At 37.4% G+C, this 15,203-nt stretch overlaps 1 protein-coding gene across 1 annotated transcript in view; it reads right to left on the bottom strand.

Annotated features, from left to right (window-relative positions):
- Window positions 1-15,203, bottom strand: part of LOC139708487 (agrin-like) — a 60,427-nt gene that overhangs the window by 20,044 nt on the left and 25,180 nt on the right. The window contains exons 17-27 of the mRNA XM_071620435.1: window positions 14,275-14,476; window positions 11,811-11,837; window positions 7,523-7,735; window positions 6,791-7,020; window positions 6,023-6,160; window positions 4,642-4,876; window positions 3,592-3,703; window positions 2,711-2,827; window positions 2,110-2,221; window positions 1,282-1,423; window positions 188-406 (exon numbers count right to left, since the gene is read on the bottom strand). Of these exons, the coding sequence (XP_071476536.1) occupies window positions 188-406; window positions 1,282-1,423; window positions 2,110-2,221; window positions 2,711-2,827; window positions 3,592-3,703; window positions 4,642-4,876; window positions 6,023-6,160; window positions 6,791-7,020; window positions 7,523-7,735; window positions 11,811-11,837; window positions 14,275-14,476 (1,747 nt within the window). The remainder of the gene's footprint in view (window positions 1-187; window positions 407-1,281; window positions 1,424-2,109; window positions 2,222-2,710; window positions 2,828-3,591; window positions 3,704-4,641; window positions 4,877-6,022; window positions 6,161-6,790; window positions 7,021-7,522; window positions 7,736-11,810; window positions 11,838-14,274; window positions 14,477-15,203) is intronic.

The raw sequence follows: 15,203 nt of genomic DNA, 5'->3' as shown, positions 1-15,203 counted from the left end.
GGGTTGCGAAATTAAATATGAAAGATTTGTATTCGGTGAAACTGGACCTTGAAAAAAATCTATAGGAGCCAAAGTGGACCTCAAGATAAAAAGGGTCAAGGGAAGAGAAAGGCTGTACTGAACCATGGTCTCACAAGCAATATGAATGGGAAAGTGGATCAGAGGCTAGCAATGGGCCGAACTTTACCTTGTTATCGTGAGTGTGTGCCAAACGTTATCGTCCACCCTCTGCTCTGAGCGTATCCTCGTGATGCCCTTGCCGAGGTTGTAGGCATACTCGGCGAAGCCGTCCGACACGGCCACCGCCTGGAAGTCGGCCGTTCCAATGCCGTTCCACAGGAGAACGCCATTGGGCTGGTCAGTTTTGAAGGTCACTTCCAAGGTGTGTGTCCTCAGAGCTTGCCGCCTGTTGGTAGCAATGTGTACGACAGGTCACGGGTCAAAGGTGAAAGGTATACATGATCAGGCAATGCCAATGAACTATGGTCTCCGTCCAAGCATGGCCGACAGAGTAGAACAAATCGTAGATAATTAGTGATGGGTTACATGAAAAGACAAAAAGGCATGCTGTTATTTGAAATTAACATAGCCCAGGACATCGCTTTCAAATCATGAACCACGAAGAATTTCAGTGACACTAGAAAGATCACCAGCGATAATATCTCTGCATTGGTGTTCACAAGCAGCTATTTCTATGAATACACCTCAACTATCATCTACTGTAATTGGCCGTCAATGAAGATATTCATGAATACATGTAATTCAGTGTATTCTCTGACAGCCTTTTTAATAGTTAACCTGGTCATTGCCAATTGTATCATGACAGCATGCAATGTAACAATGGCACGTTGGGATGGTCATCCTTGGGAGGTTAAACAGGATGCTTTGGTTCTCATCTAAAATCAGGCTCTGGAATCATTGTTCTGCCTGCCTACAAAGTACAACCCATTCTCCTATTCTTACACAATCGAAAGCAAGTAACAGTGCCACTAAAATTGCACCTCCTGATACAAAATACTGTAAAAGTGGATATTTTCGCAAGACTAATTTTTCGCGCTCAGCGGGGTAAGAAGAGTTTCGCGTGTTTTTAATTCCACGGAATCAGGATCTCAACTATTGGAACATATTGCAGGCAAAAATATTCGCATACTTTTATTTTCGCGCTAGTTTCTGGTTGTGCGAAATGCACGAAAATTTCAACAATTGAAAATTTCCACCTTTACAGTACCCAAACTTGCCCTTCTTTGTTCCATACTACCACCAACGTCAAGGATATCTTACTTTTTCGAGACTCCGTTATAGTACTTGAATGTAGACTGCCCGTCGAAACGCACTGGATCGTTGACATCAATAACCTGAACTGGGGCCGTAGTTGCTTGGATTTTTGTGGACATAGAGGGTGTAGTTCTACCTTGGGTGGTCTCTGATGCTCGTACCATTTGTTGTGTTCTCCTCGCTGTTGGGGTGGACAATGATCAAACAGATGAAAACTAAAAAGTATAATAGCAGTTAATTACAGCACCAATCCACCACTAAAACCACATAAAAACCTAAAGTACTATATCCCGAATTTTCACATATATATGACTGACATGTTTTAGGATTTTATGAAGTCAATTAATAAAGGCTATGTTATCGGGGTCACAAGTGAAATTTTACTTATATGCAATAATTACACAAGCATTTCTGTGATTCAAAAATTACAACGGAGTAAAGTTGCTGACTTGATTTTGAAGTCGACTTCCGCTGGATTGGAGGCTAACATCATTAACAACTTTCACAAAATGTTTGAAGAATAAATACATTTTTTCTCTTTTCTTTTTTCAGAATAGAATACAACAATTGCACAATTCACAGAGACAACTGCGTTTGAGACTGGGGGACATAGGATGACGCAGACATTGAAACTTTACATGCACAAGAAAATTACTGGTAAAAATAGAATAGGCATCTTGAAATCATTGATAAACAAACCAACTGAAATTTGTCATGGCAGGATATTTTTTTAAAAGAATATTCAGAAAGTGCTGAGAATACTCATTCAACTATTCTGACAATCACAATACTTTGGGAACAATTATCAAGGAGATAAGTTCTTGCTAAACTCACTCGGCGGTGCAGTTGGTATCATGTTCACGGCGTCATCCAAATACTCTTCGATGTTTACTTCTGCCGTAGCCAAGGCTTTCAGATCCACGTACTCCTCTTCACCAACAGCAAACTACAATGTACAGACAAGACACAAAACATTTATGTGCATCTGTAAAAGTGGACATTTTTGTACATTTTGAATGACAAGACACTAGTGTGAAAATAAAAATGTGAATTTCTTGCTATTTACATGTTAGCACTATTCTATGTTTTTATTTTATAGAATTAAAATCACGCAAAAATTCATCTAACCACAATCTTCACACATAAGAATTTCTTCTTTTACAATAACACAGACACACTCACATTTTTCACACATTCATCACAAAACATTATGAGACAAATAAGCCTGTTATACAGAAAGATATTTTTTTTTTCAAGAATAACAGAATGTTTGATATCAGTATGGCTATCAATGAAGCAGCAAATAGCAACAAATGATGGCAACTTCTTTTAACTTCAAAGCACCTCTTTGCTACTTTCTGAAAGAGTTCTGGAAGATGTTTAACAGCTGTTTCAGATGTTTTTCGTGCGCAGTCGTCACAGATGATCTACTTACATATCTGATGGCTCCCTTCAGACCATCTGTGATGCCAGCCCGCCGGGCGATCTGGTCATAGTGTCGCACCCCTCCCAGGTACAGCGGCAGTCGTAGATTGAGCTGCGATGCTTGTCCCTGAAGAAGACAAATGGAGAATAAAAGTGAATCCTTTACATCATTAAGCTCCAGAAAACATGGTTCTGTCGTTTGGTCCTGCTCTTCTTTAATCATATTTTTTTATTTCTTATTATCAATCATCAGTGTTTTGTAAGGTAGAGCAAAGTTTTCCATTAAAAGTAATGACATTCTTGAGTAGTGTAAATTGCAACTGACTGACAAAGTGCCCTACATATATGTAAATAAGCATCAAATCAATAAGTGTCTAGTACTAGCCATGCTAAAAATCATAGGCATACATACTCCGACAGGATTTGAACCTACAACTGCACGACCTCTTGATCACTGCATGTTTGTTTTAATGTTCATTTACAACAATATTGCAATAAAAACAACTCCATGCAAGAATTTCATTAATTTGAATAAATATGTAGTACATGCTGCCTGCTATCAACCCACTAAGGACGAGTTCCGAGTAAACTCGGGCAGGTGTGTATGGGCGGTACGTGTTGTAGCAAAATCAAACCATCCTCAATGGCTGAAGGATTAGAACTTTTGGAGGATAGTTTCAGAACCAAAAAAAACAACAGAAAAAAAACCACACACACATGAAAAACATGAAGTTTAGAATCTATGTTCCAATGGAAAAAAAAACAATCATCACTGTTCACTGCTGTTCTGCCACATCTGAGTCCACCTGTGAGTCTCATCAACATGTACAATCTCTTCTCAGTCAAGTCAAAGAAAAGTTGCACTGCCCAAAGAAGATGCTATGGCCTTACCTGTGATGATCCGGTCACTGCGGGGTTCTGGTTGATGGTCATCTCACCAGACTTTCCTCTGCGGCTGACCCGCACGACTTGCCACTCATTGAGTGGGATACGGTCCACACTCCTGTAAAAAGATTATTTTTTTTAAATGGAGAAAAATGGTCATATTGCCTTTAAAAAAAAAATTTTCCTTGGGTCTGGTGCACAGTAGCACATAGCCCTCTGTCCTGTTCCTTCAGGTGATCATTCAGAAGCTTTCAATTTAAAAGCAGTTTCGTTTAGATTTTTTTTCTCTTCAGGCATGGTGCAATTTTTAGAGTCTTCATGAACCTGTATTTGGCTCATGTGACTGCCAGGATTCTAGGAGCATCCTTTCATGGTGGAAAAGGCTCTGAGATGACACAAAAAAAATTTGACATCACTGTACAAGTTGTATTTTTTTTTTCTTCCGATGCCCCTCTTGCCCCATTTACATGTGTATCTGACAATGATGTGGTAGCAGTAAAAGCAGGGTCCTCTGAATATGTTGTGTTAACACTGAAGATGCATTTGTTAAACCATATTATGTTACAACTCAACACTTTTACAATTGCAGACAGCACACACCCATACAAAAGCAAAGTTCTGGCAAGTGTATCCTTTCCCTAATCTTTCACTGACAAGATTTCAAAACTACAAACTTGATATATTTGTGAAGAACACTTGGCATATTCTGAACAACCATTATGAGGTTTGGGTTTGTTTCATTTTGTGCATGTGTCGATGAGGGAGCGACAGGTAGAGGAGACTATAGGCCTATAAAGTCCTTAACTGGTCACTGAGATAATAATTAGTCTCTTCATTCATTGAAGACTAGATTATTTGTCAAATCTTTCACAAGTTGGCCCTGTTCTCTTCATCCTACGTCAGATGTTCACCTGAATGTTTTTTCCTTAATTTCTGTCAATAAAATCATCAAATCAAATGCATCCAAATAACCATTTACATGATTATACCTGGGCAGCAATGAAACATATACACAAAGAGCCACAAAAACTGAATTATCAACACTGTTATATTCACCTGATGTTGGCGATGTTGGTTCCCAGGTCGAACCGGAACTCGAGGTAGCCGTCGCGCATGTTGAGTGAGATGAAGTCGCCGTTGCCGTTGTCCGCTTGGCCGATGTAGAAGATCACCCCATCTGGGGATGACGTCAGGAACTCCACGTCAAACAGTGACTCGGTTGCCATGCGGAGGGAGGGAAGCTCAATGAAGGAATTGCCGGTGAAGGCCGGAATGAAGATCTGGTTGATTTCTGTGTATAGATATATATGACAGAAAGAGAAAAAAAATGGTTTACATCTTTAAAAGACTAGAAAGAAGCAAGCAAACTTTGCCATCAAATCACAATCTGAGAGGTTAGTGGTCAATTCACAGGTTGCATCACATTTTGAAGACACAACATGTTTATGCGTCTGACGGGGGGCTTTTTGTGAGGTATTTTCTCTTCCTTTTTCAAGATTGTATCATTCATGTACAAGAGATCCATGCAATGCACCACTGGGCAGCCTTGTTGATGGAGGACTTATTAAAAGAGAAATATATCCATGATCACTTTTCTTTTCAATCATTTTATCTTATGTGACTGAGAGAGAGAGATATTCAGTTTAGATGAAATTACAGAATATCTTGAAAGTGCAGTCACATTCAGTATTACACAAATTGATCAACAAACACAGAAAGAAAAGGAAAACAAAGACATGAGACTGCCAATGAAAACAGAGAGACATACATACAGACAGATAGACAGAGAGGCAGCTAATATACTCTCCCTTTTCACCTCCACACATATTCACTTGACCCTTGACCCCTGCATGGCAATCAGGCAAACTATGCTCATCGCACTTTTTCAACTACAGCATAAACATCTTGTGCTTATTATGACAGAACAGTTTCCTTTGAAAATAATCTCTTTGACAGGAAAGGATCTATGATTCTTGATATCAGGTCGATGTTGAATTGTGACAGAAGAATACATATAGAAGATGAAGAAAGTGCTTATTATCAAAGGTCTGCTCTGAAAACATTGCCATATATAAAGAGAGTCCGAACACTGGATACCATACCATGTCGTTACTCAGCGTATTACGCATTAGAGGGTTAGCGTGTATACTCAGAAGTCATAATAAAAACGAGCCAAATAAAGGCTAGATAACAATGGGCACTACCTATGAGCCTGGTTTGGCTGACCACATGGCTCTACAAAGGGCATAGGACCTTCTTGACCAATCACAGGCTTCAAAACTCATAAGCTGAAAAGCAAGTTGGCCAGACTTTCTTTATACGTATATGGCACTGTCTGAATAGACCCCAGGAGATACAGTAAACTATGCCGCCACCACGTTACGTATGAGGGAAAAACACAAACACTTTGATATGGACTGTGAACTCCGATCCTCACCATCATCGCAGAGCTCTCCCTGCCAGCCCTCTGGGCAGTCACAGCGGTAGCCACCCTCCGGTAGGGGGACGCAGGCTGAGCCCTGGTAGCACATGTTGCCCTCACACTGGTCCACCAGCACGTCCCCACACAACGGACCTGCAATGATAGGCAAAACGGAGGAAGCATGATTTCGATGTGAATACACTTTTCTTGGGGGTGTGCAAAATGGGCCTTTTTTCCCCACCTTTTGTTTACTCACTCAAACTTCCATGGTTTCATTGTCAAAATTGAGCAAATGAAAGTTGCTTATTATTTCTGAGATCCTTGATTCCCAATGCAGTTCATATGGCTGACAGTAAGAAAAGCTTCTTTTGGGCTTACATGAAAACATTGCCGTTATACATGAAAGTCTAACTTCAAAGAACAAGAAAAGTTTCTTTTCTGCTCACATGAAAACATTGACACTATACATGAAATTCTAACTTTAAAAACCTACTTGTCCCCAGCGCTCAACTTTATACAACAAATTGAAACTGAGCCAGCAAAGATTACCTTGCTCCTCTACAGGACTTTTACACCTGTCCAAAATTCTCTTCACGTAGAAGAATCTAATCACATCTCATCAAGTAAACCATACAACTGTATCTCTGGCCTACTTTCTTCCTCTTTCTACACAGAAAGAAACAAAACAAAACACAAACATGACCATGACAGCAAAGTGTAAAAAAAAATAAACATTATCAGACACACTGTCTGTTTACCCCCTATAATGATAAATGGACTCACCCAGGAAAGAATCCCGGCAGGTGCAGCGGAAGTTCTCCGCATTGAGGGCCTGGCAGGTTCCATTGTTGAGGCAGGGGTGTGACTGGCATGGGTTGTGGCCGCACTGCCCAACATTGGACCCATACTCTATGTCCCTGCTGTCCGAAGCCAGGTCCAGCTGCTTGCCGTTGACTTGCACAAAGCGGATGCATCCGACAAAGCCCTGGCTTGCCCCAACCAGCCTCAGCCCGCTGCCGGGAAAATAAAAGCACACTGATCTATTCAAATGGGGTTACTGCTTGGTTTTTAGTTTTCTGGAGTATCATTCGAATCATTAGAAAATACCTCAGCACACTTACAACTGTGGAATGGCTAAATAAAGCTTTACATTCACATTTTGGGTTCAAAGTTTGTTTGAACTCTCATCATACTTTTCATTGCAGTTCATCCTCTCACAGCGATTGTAGTTAGTAAAAGATCAAGGTAATTGGAGCTAATCAAAAATTGTAGGAATATGACACACCATATAATTATAATACTCACTTCTAAGCTTCTAATCTCACAAGCCAATTACATACATGTAAGATTATGGTTACGGTATATGGTTCACTTCGTTTTGGTTCATTTTTGAGCACCCAAATGCAGCCTTATAGATTCAGAAACAAAGTCAAACATGCGGCATGGTCTATGCGATGTCAAAACAATCTCACAACATCAACATTACAATACAAACTGCTCTTCACATTCGCTTACACTTCTGCTGGGAGGGTGTGGCCTACGATCAGATCCCCTCCAAGGTTGAGGGCGCTAGACAGGCTACGGCTGGTGCCGGTGACAGCGGGCTCCCTGTCCACGCTGAGGGAGCCATCACGCCTGTTACGGTACGCCCTCACGTGGTGCCACTCCAGCGGCTTGACGATGGATGGACTGCGAATCACCGTGGCATCACCGACGCCCAAGTCAAATCTGAGAGATAAATGGTGGAGACTGAACATTACCCTGCATGGATTAATCTCTATGATGAACCACCATATTTACAGAAGAGCATGAAATGCTTCAGCATTAGGTTTGCTGCTTGCAATAATTTGCAAAAAGTGCTTGTCTGGCTGCATGCGCTCATCGCAAACTGTAAGGGATAAAAATTAATGAAGGCTGTGATGACCTTTGACCCAGCTAAAGGAGTTGGCTCAGCTGAGCAAATCCATCATTTCATCAAACATCAACTCAAAGATTTCATTGTCACCGTTTGTCTGCATTATCTATAAATTGAGTGCAATATGCAATCTATTGCCCAACAAATGCCAATGAGATTTGCAAGGGGAACTAAAGGAAGATTTGTCTCAATTATATCAAACTGTACACAAAATGTCTATTATTTGTGTACAGCACAATTCCATGCACAGGTATACAGCTGACGTAAGTTAGGAGTGACCACACTTTTGCTATTAAGAATGTCAGGTTAAAACTGACGAGCAGTTACAGCAATGAAATAAGATTACAAAGTGTTGAGATGTTTGAAGACTTCTTACAGGTTTAAAGTTTACATGAAAAAAAAATCAGGATTAGATGGGTATGACAAATAACTTGCAACTTTGATTCTGAGGATAAATATTTTCACTTATCATTATGATAATATAATAGCATAATATAATAGCATAATATTACTCATCACTACTTCAGCTATGCATGAATAATTGCTTTAAGAAGCAATATTTCACTTCTAATGTTGTGATGGATAGCAATACATGCTGTTATACTTCAGTTATACCAAAAAAAAAAAATCATAAGCATTTGATATTGGATGGCCATAGATATACACTATATAGCCATGCATGTTAGCTGAGCTGTTATCATGTACTAAATGTATGGATATCATCTATCATTGTTTGCATGCTGCCTACAATGTCTGGTTTATTTCTTGTCAGTGTGCTGCGAACAATAGAAAATACATGGAATGCAGCATACCTAATCACAATGGATAAAGTAATAACTGAGAAAGGATAACTAGATGTGTGGGCTACATAAATGTATCAACGTAATCCTTTCATATACTAATCATGTCTGAAAGTGTTAGTCTGATCTCTGATCTATTGAAAGATTAATCTCTGTGGATCATGACTATTCATGACATGAAGAAATGCAAAATATGGGCCTCTTTTGTTTTGATATTTCTGTCCAAATATTTTATAAACATGATTTGAGATATAATATATTTATGCATTGATGAATTCAAGGACACAAGAGAAGCCAATGAACAAAGTGAAGTTGGTCTTTTAAATATTTTTCTCCCCCCCCCCATATTTTTTTTTTTTTTTTTTGGAGGGGGGGGGGGGCAGGAAGGTGGGGGGAAGAAGAGAACCATCCATATAAATTTATACATAAACACATAATCGTGCTGAATGCATGTAACAAATGTGATATCATTATGAACATTATGCCAAGCTGAAGGAACAACAGAGTATATCTGTAATAACATAGTTTTAATAACTAGTTTTTTTTTAATCTCTTCATGAGGAGATATGGTGCTCGTTACAGAGAGAAAGAGAGGGAGAGAGATAGGAAGAGAGATGGAGAGAAAGGGAGAGACAGAAGAGAAAGAGGGAGAGAGAAAGAGAGGGTGGGTGTTTTATTTCATTTCTTGCAATATGAAGAGTATAGTACAAAGTATGCTCAAGTAAAACACTTCAGTAAAGATTCCAATAGAGATGTATTATATCAGTATATTTGAATAAAAAGGCATATATTATGTTCCCAATAAAAAAAGAGAGATTTACACGAATTCATAGATTGTCATTATCACAGAATTGAACATGGGATATAATGATAAATCTTTTTCTTTGTCCCTTTGCAATACATAAAGGAAAATTTGTTAGTGCATATATCCACACTTTTATTCCTCATTTCACTATCTGTGGTTTCATTTGAAGAGACAAACACATGGACAGACAAACAGAAGTGTCAAACACACGCACACACATACAGTGAGAATTAGTGGTAGAAGAAGTCACAGAACCCCGGCAAATTCACATAAAAAAACCACCAACATACTTCAAATTAGCTGTTAATTTCCAGTGAGAAATACATTGATTATTATACACAACTGTAATTATACAATTTTGATGTCTATTTACTGTAAAGAGCAATAAAACATTTGTTCTATAAGTTGCACTTCTATCATGAAAATATATGCACAGAAAGACGAAATGCTAACTTTGAATACATTCTTTGTATACTTCATCTTCAATTCACTTTCTCAATAGCCACCCCAACCCCCCCCCCCCCATTTCAATTCACTTCATTCAGTAGTAACAGATAATAGAAACCATTACTACGTGCATAGAGGTATACTTTTGTAGCTTGTAGTAAACAGAAGTAAATGGTGGTAAATAACAGGAGAAAGTAGTGCATATTACTTTGTTGTAAAAAGAGGTATACTTTTTCAGAATGTATACAAATTCATTTCAGAATGTATACAAATTCATTTCAAATACAAAGCAACATTATGGGACTACTTTCTGATTTGGCAATGAGATATAGGTTGGTTCTATCCACAAGAATTATAATTTTTGGTGTCATGTGGGTTACGGCTGTAGTAATAGTCAAGAAGTTTAGTTCTCGTGTTATAATCATGGCTTGAAAGTTCTGATCAATTTCATGAAAATGAAGGTATTATAGTTTTCTTCATAAATCATATCGTTCAGTAGAATTGATCAGTTGTTCAGAAAACTAATTTGTTTTAATTATGATTAACTTAAATATGGAGTTTTAAAATCTTGATTGATCCACATATACACATATCATTGGACTTGTCTATGATGAAAGAAGTTCATCAGCAAAATGCACTTCAGGATATTCAGTACTTCAGTAAATTTGTAGATGTCAATTTTACAATGTATGTAATGAAATGGTAAACATATCTTCTTAGCCACTTAGTTCTACAGAAATGACATCAGGTCTAAAGATAGAATGCATTAAAATGATTCTGTCATGAAAGGCAGATTAATTTGTTCGCACAAATGTACAATTATTCATTAGAAAGTGAACGAGTCTCTAATGTGGCAAATGAACTAAAATGATAAAGAGTACATGCATGGTTTATTTCTATGGACAACTTTAATAGCAGATCATAAAATTAAAGTCAAGTCATGCTGAAACTGTGAAAATCTATCGAATGATATCGTTCTGCTTCTCAGTCTAAATGTCTAAATGGCGGAATAAAGTTGACTTTCTCAGTTGAAGCAGCAACTTGGGACTATAGAGGTAGACCAATGGGGATGAGATTGCAAATATGTAAAACTTTTTTAACATAGGCGATGCTGTACAATTGGGCTGCCTGCTCTTTACATCACATATCAAAATTTTGCCTTCAATTTAATACAACACATATAACAGGGAAAGAAAGGGAACATATGGTCACTCTTCCTATTAAAGTTAATAGAAATACATGTGAAGGCATGACAAATAAAACCGAATCAACAATAACCCTCTTTCTCATTATGCTGCATATGATAAGATGAATAAATCTAAATAATGCTCGTTATATTTGCATTGCAGTTATGCAAGAGGATTTGTAATTAATTAGCATCGTGCTATGTATAATATTCACAAATTTTCATGCTTTGCCACACACTAGATAAGTAAAGTTTCTTTGCGAAAAAAAAGGAATAGAAAAGAAAATAAATACAGCAAAAGAAATAAAAACATTGTGAGCTGGCACAGACATAAATTAATTGCATAATTGACAGCAAAAATGTGTGTATCTCATCACATGACAGTTTGTGGAAATGTATGAGGGATTACGGAAATGAAAGACATCGAGATGAAAGACTAAAGAATTGAAGCAAATATTAGCAATCTATATAGGGCAGAATATTTGGCCAGAATAGGGAGCAGGGACACATTCAAAAAAACCATCGATATCTGATTAATTGATGGTCGATGCTAGTGGGAAAAAATAGAAGATTTGTTCTTGTTATTTCATTCCCCAGCACGCTCAAATGTGAATACAGATAAAACAAGGGGCCACGAGACGTCGACTCACCCATTGGATTGTTCGTTGGAAAGAAACCTGAATCAAGGAGAAATACAAAGAGGACGAACCGCATGTTGGGAAGAACTGAATTCGGATTTCGAGGTTCTTTAATACTCAACAATGAATGCATCATCAGCTAATAAGAACCTTGTCTGTGTTAGGGCTGAGTGCAAGCAAATGGTTGCAAGCTTTACTTTTAATTTCAATCATAGTGGCCCTAGCACCAAATATATAAGGTTAATTAAGTTGTATTGGGTATCTCCCTAATAAAAATTTTGAGCCAAAAGAACTTCACCACAATTGTTAAGGGTCATTGTTGCATTCCAGCCTTCGAAATGAATGCAACGTTTGTGCACAAGTACATTTTTTGTGAGTATTTAACTGATGATACAATTTGGACCAATATGCTGACTCCAAATGGCACTGCACAAGAAACACACAAAATGGTACTTCAAATGTGAGCTTCCTTAGGTTGAAAGACATAGAGCCCTAAACTAGGCAAGTGTGAGGGGGAGAGATTAATTAATCTTTTTTTAATTATTTGACTATTCTTAACTATCAAATTTCATTAGTCACCTAATCGTTGTTATTCTATTTGAATCGTGCTCTGACATACTATATCAGAATTAGGTATTTATGAAAAATGCAAAAGAAGTTGTCTTTTTCTGATCTTATTTGCATTTTGATGAAAATCCTTGCAAAGAAAAAAATTACCTTTAAAATATATGTGAAATTATGTTTTACATTATTAAAAGCCAGTCAACGCATATTCTGCATTGTCAAAGAGGCTTAAAAGAACCTATAATATTTCCTTTCAAGAAACTGTGCACTGTACGAGCTCACTCTTGTTGGAATGTCAAAATTATCTTCTAAACGACTGTTATATTTCTTATCTTTTATTGGTGGCACACTGTGATTGTTTCATCAAAGCAAAAATAATTTATGTAGACTGGGCAGGAGAAAAGTCTTACACTACCACTACCTGACATTTGATATTTTAGTTTGCTTGCCGAGAGGTGAAAGTATTAGTCAGCTCTTTAATTCTAATTGCTGTCAATTCTGGTTGGTCCGTCTAGTAGTGTAAAAAATGAGTTTGTCACTAGGGAAGCATAGCAAAGAAATTATGCATGTAGTGTGTTGGTTACATTATCAGCAAAATGCTACAAAAGAGGGGATTAAAAAAAAACAAAACTAAAGAAGAAATTGGGAAATCACATTATGTAAAAGCAGCTTCAGAAGAGAATAAAAGTTAACATTTACTCTCACAACAGACCGAATGTACATGAACAGACAATTCAGAAAATAAGACAAGAGACGGAACCAGCTATTTGAAAGATCTTGATCTGAACAAGACAGATCCACCATCACTCAAACACAAAGACACAGAGACAAATATTTACAAATGTACACTAAAAACATACACACACATAATGTATACATAAAATGTATTATGAATGTATCAAACACTCAAGTAGATTTGCATACATATAAACGCACATATACTGTACAGGCACATGTCCTCGTAAAACAGAGTATATACAGAACACACATACACACACACAAACACACATACAAACATACACTTGAAACAAAACAGAAACATTGTGCCATAGATTACACTGAGTTTACATTGAATATTACAAGAAATTTCAACATGAAGTGGCAGCTTTAAAATCCATTTCCAATTGTGAACTGCCGCTGAAAGTAAGAGCTATTTTAAGCATTGCTTTCACATCAAAAACAAAATTCATACACCTGTAATAATTCTAAGCAGAAAGGCTTTTGAAAAGATGTAATAATTGCAAAATCGGTTGAGGTAAAAATAATTGTGTATGTCATGGGCTGCACATATTTGTTACTGGGATATAAAAAAAAAAAATATCTTTGTTACACTGCACACAATATTATGAAACAAAAATCTTATATGAAAACTGCATGCCATAACATATTCTCTTAAAAGAGGACTTAATCCATTGAAGAACCACACTCATCACTCTACTCATGCCGGTCATGCTAAATACTCAATTGAAAAGAAATTCTTCACTTTCCTAATAAACATCAACTAATAATTGCCACAAAGACATTAGTTTAGAAACATACAGGATTCTTTTACACAACTTTACCTCATCTAATTCTGATTTGCTGTAATTGATATTCAACCTTTAAAAAAAAAAAAAACTATTTTATTACTACCATTACAGTTCTCTTGTTTCCATCGTAAATTTGAACAGTGATCCTTCTAGATGACCAGGAAACTCGCACAAGCTTGCCTAACACAGCACCAATTCAGGCATGCAGTCAATCTCATCACCCAGCAAAAATACACAAACTCAATAGTTTTATTTCCACTATATGTCTTGAGAAAAATGAGCCCAAAGTTGACATACACACATAAAAATCCTCACTCACTCATGGGTATGTCGATTCTAAACTTTTACAGATTCTTGCACGCTTCCTTCGTAACAGTTCTCACCTGAACTCCACGTGGTTATCGACGATGGCGAGCGAGATGAAATCGCCCACACCCTCCTCGTTCTGCGCCTCGTAGAGGAGCACGCCCTCGCTGGCGTTGGACTGAAACTCCACAATGATCTCGACCTCTAAGAATGCATCGTCCATGGGAGCGAAGGCCAGGTAGGAGTCGCCGGCGAATGACGGTGTGTCAAATGTGACGGCTGCACAGAAGTAGAAATGGGAGGAAGAATACTATGAATGCAGGGATGTCAACCTTGACAACAGCAGTGAAGTATTTTGAGAGCTGCACTGAAAAAAAGAACAAATTTGTTTATTGAATCAAATGTCAAAGTCAGAACATGTCTATATTCTAATGAGAGAGGCTGTCTGAGTGTTTCTGTGATAAGGCTTGGGTTTTTCTTTAAACGAAAACATTATATGAGCAATTAGTGAAAGTTTTCTTTTTATGACTTATATGATACAGAACTTTTTGGCCAAAATTGATTTACAAGACAGTTGTATAATAAATTATTATCCATACTTGGTCTATTTCATATGCTATCCTTATGTATACATTGGGCAAGCAGAATTTATATATGTTATGCAATATGTACCTTTGAATTATGATGAATTTGTCAATTTGTAATATGTAATTGTAATTTTTTGTCTTGTTCACTATGTGGACTACATGTAAAAAAACCAGTGAAAAGAGAATTTCCTTTATGGACAATAAAGCAATTCATTCATTTATTCATTTGATTTTAACAGACAGAGCAAAATTCCTTGGAAAGATCAGATTCTTGAAAATACATGTACAGGTGTATATCACACAAGGTGAAACAAACATATGATGCAGGCATGCATGGATTTATGGCATCACACTGACCTAAATAGCCTTGGCAGGGGTGCCAAACTTGCACATAGCATTGTAATATTTATTCTGAGGGC

This window comes from Diadema antillarum, unplaced genomic scaffold (genome assembly GCF_040938485.1).
Source record: "Diadema antillarum isolate AM-2024a unplaced genomic scaffold, OU_Dant_1.0 seq00001343_RagTag, whole genome shotgun sequence".
NCBI classification, from domain to species: Eukaryota; Metazoa; Echinodermata; class Echinoidea; order Diadematoida; family Diadematidae; genus Diadema; species Diadema antillarum.
The sequence above is the reverse complement of the archived record's forward strand: the minus strand, read 5'-3'. Positions and strand labels throughout refer to the sequence as shown.